This window comes from Setaria viridis, chromosome 3 (assembly GCF_005286985.2).
Source record: "Setaria viridis chromosome 3, Setaria_viridis_v4.0, whole genome shotgun sequence".
NCBI classification, from domain to species: domain Eukaryota; kingdom Viridiplantae; phylum Streptophyta; class Magnoliopsida; order Poales; family Poaceae; genus Setaria; species Setaria viridis.
In genome coordinates, this window is record NC_048265.2 from 38,821,567 (window position 1) to 38,831,060 (window position 9,494).

The 9,494-nt window shown below is 47.4% G+C and overlaps 1 protein-coding gene across 1 annotated transcript; it reads right to left on the minus strand.

Moving 5' to 3' along the window:
• Nucleotides 1-4,734: 4,734 nt before the first annotated feature.
• Nucleotides 4,735-7,164, minus strand: LOC117850683 (bidirectional sugar transporter SWEET13). Its single transcript, XM_034732543.2, has 5 exons — nucleotides 6,905-7,164; nucleotides 6,204-6,240; nucleotides 5,706-6,078; nucleotides 5,481-5,600; nucleotides 4,735-5,368 (listed from the first exon to the last, which is right to left on the minus strand). Exons 1-5 carry the CDS (start codon nucleotides 6,954-6,956, stop codon nucleotides 5,048-5,050), a joined length of 903 nt encoding a protein of 300 aa, XP_034588434.1. The 5' UTR covers nucleotides 6,957-7,164; the 3' UTR covers nucleotides 4,735-5,047.
• Between the last annotated feature and the right edge of the window lie 2,330 nt (nucleotides 7,165-9,494).

Genomic DNA, 9,494 nt, shown 5'->3' on the forward strand with positions numbered 1-9,494 from the left:
TATTTAGCTTTTAACAAGCCAAGCTAAACTATTTATATTATCTTGTTTCGTTAACAAGCTCGCTAGCCAAGGGAGGCCCAACTGGCAATGTCTGTCATGAGATCGTGGGCCTATAGGATGGACTGCTGGAGGCCCAAAACCTGAATTCAGGCAGCGTGCGACATCTGGCCTTAATGAAGCGCTGCCCAGCAAATTGGGTTAGTGCCAAAGACTGTAATCCTCGTTATTACAAGCCGCACTATTTCGTATGCCACTAAGCATGTGATTGTTTGGTTTAGGAACGACGTGGGTTGGGGATGTGGGTTGGGTCGGAGCAGACTCACTTTTTCTAAGTTGGGTTCGATCCATCTCTTGTTTGATTGTAGGGATGGGTTGGATCCAGTTTTTGTTTGATTGGAGGAGTTGAGAAGGTTGGGATGGATGTCATTTTAACACCGTTACATTGAATCCCACCTGTCAGCCTCCTCCAATACCTCCCGCGCCGGCCGCCGAAGCTCCCTGGGCGGAGCTCGAGCTCGCCCAGCTGGCGACGGAGCTCCCTTGGGCGCCGGCCTCCACGGCGCCGCCCGGCTGCTCCCTTCTCCCTTCTCCCCGGCGCTAGCCCACCCCTCCCTTCTCCCCGATGGGGGTGGCGGCGGGAGGGGCCGAGCGAAGGGCGGCGGCAGGGCCTACGGGAGGGGGCGGGCGGAGGGGAGGGGGGAGGGGCGGCGGGCGGAGGGGAGGGGGGGAGGGGCGGCGGGCGGGTGGTGGGAGGAGGCGGCATCAGGCGAGGCGGACGCGGGGGCAGGGAGTGGACGGAGCACACGGTGTCCGTGCGGGTCGAGTGCGTCCGCTCGTTTTGGGCGGATGCATTCGACCCACATCTACAGGGAATATTTCCTATGGGGGACGAATCCAACCCACTACATTTCCAACCAAACGGAGGTCGATGGGGGTCGAACCCATTCCAACCCACATTGACCCACTAGTAGAGAATTCACCTTCCATGCGTCCCATTTTGTCCCGGTTTAAAGTTGACCCGGGACAAAAGGTTCACCAACCGGGACTAAAGCTCGGTCACTGGTGGGGGGCTCACCAACCGGGACCTTTTATCCCCAACGGGGTGGCTGAAAGAGGACTAAATCCCTCGAACCCTTTTATCCCGGTTTGTAATACCGACCGGGATAAAAGGGGGTCTTTTATCCCGGTTGGTGTTTCCAACCGGTCACCAACCGGGATAAAACGGTCCCCCACGAGTTAATACAAAAGGATTGCATCCCCTATATAGTCAGATGTGCTGTGTAGGTGGGATGGCAAGGAAGCTACGCGTGAGGCTGGAGGTTGTGGGTTTGAATCCCACGCAACGCGGACGCGCATATTTCGCGTGAAAAATCGCGTAACTTGTGACGTGGGCGTGTGGGGGGCCTCTTGGGAACCTGGGATTTCTTTTTTTTTTTTGCAGCGCCTGCCGTGGTGACCCATTTTATCCCGGATGGATTTTCGGGAGATTTGCATCTTACCAACCGGGATTAAAGGCCAATTCTCTACTAGTGCCTTATCAAATACTATTTCAATCTCTCGTAAAAAAGAGAATGTTGTTCTCAGCCGTTGGCCCCATGCGTCAGTGGAGTCAACTTATGCGCATGTTTTTCACAGGAAGGCCAACAAAAGGCAACAAAAATCATGATTAAGATGATTCAGTGCTCAGATGCATCCTTCATACTCTATTGTGCAGAGATAAATCATAACATTGCCAGATTGGCGTGGTAAGTACCAATACAACAACGCATAATTGAGATATAACAATATGGTTGCAACCCTCACATTCTTCATTGGGAGGTCTAGTTAGAAGTTAAGTTGCCCTCCCGGGATTCTTTTTTTTTTGCAGCGCCTGGCATGGTGACCTATTTTAGTCCCGGTTGAGTGACCCGGGATCAAAGACCCCCCCTTTTGTCCTGGATGGATTTTCGGAAGATTTGCATCTTACCAACCACGACTAAAGGCCAATTCTCTACAAGTGACCCCAAACCAAACACACCCTAAGATTCTAACAGTATGTATTCATGTGGCAATTAGCAAACTACAAAACTTAACAGCTAGTTCAGAGTTGCATAACATGCCATATATTTTCCCTGCAAAAAATGCTATATATAAAACCAAACCCCTAGATCAAGACATCAAGTTAGACGGCTCATGTGAGAAGTTGGAAAGCTATATATACAATTGTCACAGTTGTGGAACTTTGTTCCTGAATTGTTTTTTTTTTCAAAAAATTCTTCTTGCGTGTAACAGAGATTTGTATAACCTTATGAACAAACCCCATTTACTATTAATTAGAATACTACTCCCTCCATCTCAAATTACTATTCGTTTTGGCTTTCCTAGATACATAATTTTTGCTACGTATCTATACATAATATATATCTAGGTACATGTCAAATGCTATGTATGTAGAAAAGCCAAAACGAATAGTAATTTGGGATGGAGTGAGTATAAGTTAGTGGCGGAGCTCGCCCAACTTTTTAGCTGGGCACAATTTACTTGCGTGCTGGCCGCTGAAACCAACTCATGATCAGTGATCCATCAAGCGTGTCATCTTGCTTTCCTCCCTGCTTTGTTCATGGCAGGTAGAGAAACAGTCGAATTTCAGAATAAGCAGAAGTGGCCACAAGTATAGTTACATCGATGGCTCCTCACCTCGCCCGACGCGGCGACGCCTACTACGGCTAATCGGCCACTGCAACCACGGCTGACGGCTGCGGCCGTGGCCGTGTGCACCCTGCCGCAGCAGCGACGGCGGTGCAGACCTGCTACAGCACCGTTCCTTTCTTCCACTCGTTCTATCCATAAAGTTGGAAATTTGGAACGCTAACTTTGGAACTAGAATTAAGTTTGCCGCCTCCGCTCCTTCTGTCTCCCGCTAGGATTTTACGGCTGCTGCGACGTATCCCGTCAGCATGTGCGAGATCACAATACTGATTAACACGCATTGAGTTGTGACATGTTAGGCTGTTAGCATTAGGGGCCATTCGGCCGACTAATGAGTGAGCCACGCGGCCCAAAGGCCCATATCTCTTCAGCTAGCTCTCTTCTTCCTCCCGTTGCTCCAGACTGGCGCTGCGATGTCGATTGCTGCAGCCGCTAGGGTTCTGGACTCCATGGGAAGAAGGGGATGAGGGGTTTAACGTACATCGCCAGATAGCTGGGGCAGCCGCCTCACCCTGCTATATGGGGAGCTACGCCTCTGACTACAACGAAACGCTCTAATTTTAAATAAAGACTTGGACGTCCTCTGGGCGGGGGAAGTTGACGCAGGAGGACCATGCGAGGGCGGCCAACCCACGCTCAGGGTGAGAGGCCCCCGTCTCGTCGCCGTGGAGGACGACGTCGCCATCCTCGACGGCCACGGCGCGAGTGCACCCTTGCGCGTCCCCTAAGTGGCCCGCAGTGCCGGGGAGGCCTCCGGCCGAGGAAGGAGCTCCAGAGGCGCTGCCGGCCCACCGGCCGGCGCTCTTCTCCCACTGCGTCGACGTCGAGGTCATGGTGCAGTGGCGGAAGTGGTGGCCGCGGGGGCATTGTCCCTTCCAACCTGCAAGCCCACCTCTCATCTGCTGCACGGGCGGACATCGAGCTGCTCGACGGTGCCATCGCCGCCGTCTCCCTCACACAGCGGCTGGATGGGCGCTGGCTCCGGGGAGCAAGCTCCAATTCCGCTCGCGCCGGGAACTTTGCGCTGCTCCACACGCCGGTAGGTGGCCCGCCAATGTCTGACATCAATTGGGATTGCTACGCCCCCAAGAAAGTTGAGATTTTCTTCTGGGTCCTTCGTCACGGCCGCATGCACTCGTACGCGGGCGCTGCTCCATCGCCATGGCGCGCTTGATGCCCCTGACTGCCCTTTCTGCTGAAACGGAAGATTATCTCTTCGCCACCTGTACGCGCCTGGTCCCCTTCTGGGCGCGGCTCCTCCCCGGTCGAGTCCCCCATCATCGGCTAGAGAGGCCGCTGAGTCAGTCAGCGGGCTCCTCTCCGGACTGCCGCCGACGGTCGCTCACACTGGGGCGCTAGCGGTGGCCTGGATGTTGTGGAAGGCACGGAACAAGAAGATCTTCGACAACGTCTGCCAACCGACCGATGAAATGGTGCGCCATCTACTCACCCATGTTGCTCTCTGGGCATGTCGCGCCCCCCGTCGGCTTGACGTCGAGCCCCTGCTATCCTGGTGTCAGTCTCTTTTGGATGTATATTAGCCTACGACGTTTCTTCTTCTTCTTCTCTCCCCTGTATTCTTCTCATGGGCGCCGCGCCAAGCTCGAAAATGGCCGCTGGAAGTTGGAACACAAATTTCAGGTGGGCTCCTTGCCCCCGTTGGTTCATAAAAAAAATTAAATAAAGGAAAAGCAAATGAACCTACACACACGACCGGTACCACATCACTTTGCATAAAGGGACGCAATCTATGCAATAATGACAACATATTACATTTGAACACGCGTGGACATGATTTGACCACACGAGGAACACGTGTCCAAGGATGACGCAGCATATGTGCGCCATGCAATTTTCTTTGCTGGTTGTGGTATATGAATGTACACGTTTTCACGCGAGTTCAGACAACATAAACCATTCTCATGAAATACACATGAGAGCCATTCTTATCAAAGAAATAATTTTTACTATGCACCTAGATACAATATATATCTAGATGAATCTAAAAAAGATAAAACAATCTACAATTTGAAATGGAGCGAGCAGTGGGATATCGATTATACAGTTTATTATTAGAGCACGTTACACGTACAAAGGAATAATAGATCGACGGAAATAGACATAACAATAGCAGAATAGACGAAGACTACTACACACACTTCATATACATGTATATATATATATATATATCTCTTCCCATCTCCATGGCTCTCATCTCTCCTTCATTAGCAGCTTCCATGAGCAGTTAATTACTGGTAATTAGTACTTATAATTACTCGCCATCGTTGCTCATGACCAGCTGCAAGTCGCGTGCGAATATATAAGCGTATTATGCATGGGCCATGCACGCTTGAGTCGTCTAGGCCACCCCGACGGCGGGGCTTTGGCGGCTCACGAGGACGTCGACCACGTCCCTGTTCGGCGCCGCCCTCGTCGCCGCCGCCACTTCAGCAGCGCAGGTCCTGGTGGGAAGCCCCATCTCGCGCACCGGGTGCACGCCGGAGCTCCGCTCGGGGAGGGCCGGGCTGAGCTTGGCGATGTTGACGAGGACGTGCTCGTCGGCGGCTGTCGGTAGCTTGCCCGCTTCCTTGCCGTCGGCGACCACCGGTGTCTTGTTCATGTAGAACACGTACAGGACCATCTGCACCACGCCGAAGGTGAATCCAAGGATGTTCGGAAGCTGCAGAGATCACATAATTTTTTATCGATCAGTATCAGTAAGACGCATCGTACGTTAACTCACCAAATTAAGCGACTAAAAAAGGTATGTGATGTGAGAAGCAATTAGTTACCGCGACGTATTTGTCCTTGATGAGGAGGCCGTAGAGGAACCAGACGACGGCGCTGAGGGTGAGCGTGAGGGAGAGGGAGAAGGGCATGTACTCCACGCTCCTCGTCTGGATCACGCGCTTCTGCACGAACACAAACGCATGCGATCGATGGCCATTAGCACGAGCTCACCATGGCACAACAGGATACCAAGTAAAGGATCGACGATCGGAGTGCTCAGTACTCACGATAATGCTGAGCGGCGCGACGAAGACGCCGACGGAGAAGGCGACGCAGATCCATCCGAGGGTGACGATGCGCTTGTCACCATGGAAGACGAGGAGGGTGAAGAGGAGGATGGCCCCGAAGAAGCCGACGTTGAGGCCAAGCATGATCTTGGCAGTGAACCACCTGGCTTTCTTGTCCGCGTAGACGAAGTACAAGATGACGTAGATGCTCTCGATGACGAAGCCGGCGACGTTGATGGTGATGAGCAGGACCTCGTTGGATTTGATCAGCGCGTAGAAGATCCACAGCATCGCGCTGAACAGAGCCACCACGTAGGGAACCGACTGGAAACCCTCCGTCGACTTGCTCTTGTAGATGCGGTAGAACGTCGGGCTGCACATACAAATACAAAGAATGCAAATATGGTTAATTTCAAAACATCAATTTCAAACGCGTAGCAATGTTAAGCTAATATATATATATATACACACGAAATTAGAATTTAATGAGGTACTTACATTGGGGCCAGGAAGGTCATGAAGGAGATGACGTTGCCTGCAGCACAAAAGGGCGCCAAGGATCAGATGTTTGCAAAAGTTGGCAAAGACCCCAAAGCTGGGGATAAGATGTGATGAGGTGACACGTTACATCTGCGGTCTAATTTTCCTTCTTTTGCGAGCAAAGGTTGCCGAGGCTTTATTTTATTTTAGTTTAGTTTTGATAAACGAGCTCTTTTGTGTTGCGGTGCACTATGACGTCATCTGTGCTACACAGTAGCAGCAGTGGCCTGACTACGTACGTCACCCAAGCGGCAAGATAGATGCTGCAAAAGGATCGATTGCTAGCTCGACAGGTAGTCCATGATAAGAAATGTATAGGCTAACAAAAGCATCGATCAATCATGACAAAGATGATAAAAATCTATTGATCTATGCTTAATGTGTGGTGCCACTGGCACTTGTGACTATAATCACTTTATGACCACATGAAGCTTCTCATTTTTGGAAAATATTTGGAAGCTGCGCAAGCTCGACTACGTATAATTGGTTCAGTGATCACTGGATCGGAGTGCAACTCCCACTAGTAATAAGTAGCCTGCATGTGCTGCTCTAGCAACTAGGCATAGCAATTTGTAAAGTGCAACCGAGTAGAACAGAATTGAAAGGATGAGTGATTCGTGGGCTTGCAACTCTTGTTTTGTGAAAGGGGTATTATTTACCTAGGAGGCCGAAGGTGAATGCCCAGGGATGCTGAAGGGAAAAGCCAGCCATTGTGATACAAGAGGATCTAAAAATAGTATGTCTGCAAGAGCTCCAACACAAGCTACACAGCTAATTGAACAGTTGCTGGAATTAAGGTGATGAGCTTGGCTTTGGAACTACTTCTCTTCCTCTCTAACCCTTTGGCCCCTGCAGGAGGGAAGGGAGAGTTCTGAGGAGGAGTTCTCTGTGTTGGCTGAAACTCTTGCAATGAGAGGCAGCCTGGGGAGGGCTTTATATAGGCACAAGGTGGTATGCATGCCTTGGTGTTCAGTATGTTTGCAGGCTCTCCAATCACATATGTAACAAACTAGTCAGATCTTTTTTCCATAGCTTTACAGGATATGTTTCTAGCCATGTATAACTAGAATATATAAATTTTCATATGCAATGGAGATAATTCTGTCCATTCCAAAAAGCAGGAGCTTTTTGCATGCTTTCTTCAATAATACATGGGTCAGTGCCAGAGTTGTACACTCCAAATTGTTGTGCACTGCCAGGGGATCTCTCCAACCTGCTTTGGACTCACTTTGTAGTGGTAAGAGCCGCCACAAAACAGGCAAATCGTATGAGGTCTTCCCAACTACGGGACTCGGGACACAGATCTACACAATTCAGTTACGATTCTACTCCTGAGTAATATCCTATAATTTAATAAATATGATTAATATACTATTTCATTAGGGAAATTATATAAAGAAGAAAAATAAGTGATTCTAACCACTGGGTCAACATTTTGACGAATTAAGATTTTGTTTATGAATTAACTCTACAAAACAAGTTCAGTGACTACAAACTTTTCCACCATGAAATTATGTACAGCTTCAAAAAATACTCTTGTTTGTTTTGATTCAGTTAGTAAAAGTATCTTGTAGTAATATATGTATTGTACACAAAACTTGAGTACGTAGATCCCTGTGTCGGCACGCATCAATTTTGGAATGTCGTCTTCGCTTCTTTAATCCTCCTTTCCTCACATCTATACGGTTAGTGGACATATATAGCTTTGCACCAGCTTTTCTTTTTATAATATTGCTTGGTTTCCAATCAACTCAATGATTAGGACACTAAGCACAGCTTTTGTACGCATTCTTAACAAATTAAGAGTTCCGTGCGCACCTAATTAACATCAGATCAGAACACAACGTACTAATTATTACTTACAGTTACTTGCAAAGGAAATCACCATCTTTCTCCTATTGTAAATCTAGGTAAATAGAAATGCGTCTACTTAAGTGTTTTCTTGGCTTCACCATTTTTTTTCTTAAAATTGATCTCAAATAAAATTGTCCATTGCTCACAAGAAAGTACCAGAAAAAAGCAAGTTTATCCAAGAAAACAACTTTATAGAATGCATACAATTTTTGTGGATTGTAGCCACACATATTGTGATAGTATGGCCAAAGTGGTAGCTTAAAGTCCTAGCAGTGTTGAAGATAGTATGTTTTGCCAAGTAGTTTCACGGTAATCTCTGATGAACATCGGGAGACAATGTGTTTGACTCCTAATCACGAATATTGGAGGCAAACCAAAGTGGTTGATTAAAAATGGGCCTTGAGGTAGCAAAGAATGGCGTCAACAAATGGTTCTCTCTCAAAGCACTTCATGTGATCTGAACCACTGAAATTTGATCTCCTTTATTTGGCAGTTGGCACACATATACATCATGGTAATGTGTGTTGTTTGCATACGTGTGCTTCTCATATGACACGAATGGGGACCAAGAGCTTGAATGATTGACCTTGCACGTAATCTCTCCACACTGTACCCTTTAATTTGGCTATTAGTTCTTTTTAAGTTGCACATGTCTTAATTATTCATTTTGTGTGGGTCAAAAGTGAATATAAATTCTAGTGGGAGTTTTTTAGGGTAAAAACATATAGGTAACAAAATACTGCAGACAAGACGTCCAAGAAAACTATACTAAACATGAAAAGTAGTACAGCAAAGATATTACACCCTAGGTTAGATACTAATAACCATATATAGTGAAATGAAGGAGGAAGTGGCAGGCTTTTATTTCACAGTATGGATGAGGTTTTTTCCATGCTTAAGGTATCCATTTTTGTTATTAATAACTGAATTTAGTTAGTAGCAATTGATATGGTAGCACCTCTTTTAAACTTTGAAGATTTTACTGCCTCAAGCTAGCCAAAATTTACGTTTCAAGCAAATTTCTTAGTTTTGTTTTGAGAATTAAGGTTCCTAGTCTTTCCTGGAAAATTGTTAATTTCAATTAAATTTATATTAATGGAAACCATGTGTATATACATATAAACGCTAGGTAGACCCTTATGTGATGGTGTGGACCCAAAACGAGGTCGTCACGCTAACCGCAAATGGTGCATCCAACTGTCATTCCCCTTTTTCCAAAGATGGACAAATATATTACTACGACCATGCAATTTTTTAACAATACATGCAGTCAAAAAGGCTATATACATAGACTAACATACACCGTCCAAGTTCGTGTATGGTTGAGATGGCTCGTCCTTAGCTCTTGCAAGTAGTCAAACAAGCCATGCATGCCAAAGCCCACAAAACTTTTCT

Excerpts from the sequence above, each read along its gene's own strand:
- LOC117850683 (XM_034732543.2), bottom strand. The coding sequence starts at position 6,956 with ATGGCTGGCTTTTCCCTTCAGCATCCCTGGGCATTCACCTTCGGCCTC. Across the intron at positions 6,241-6,904 it reads ATTCACCTTCGGCCTCCTAG|GCAACGTCATCTCCTTCATG; the intron begins GTAAATAATACC and ends TTTGTGCTGCAG. Across the intron at positions 6,079-6,203 it reads ATGACCTTCCTGGCCCCAAT|CCCGACGTTCTACCGCATCT; the intron begins GTAAGTACCTCA and ends TTGTATGTGCAG.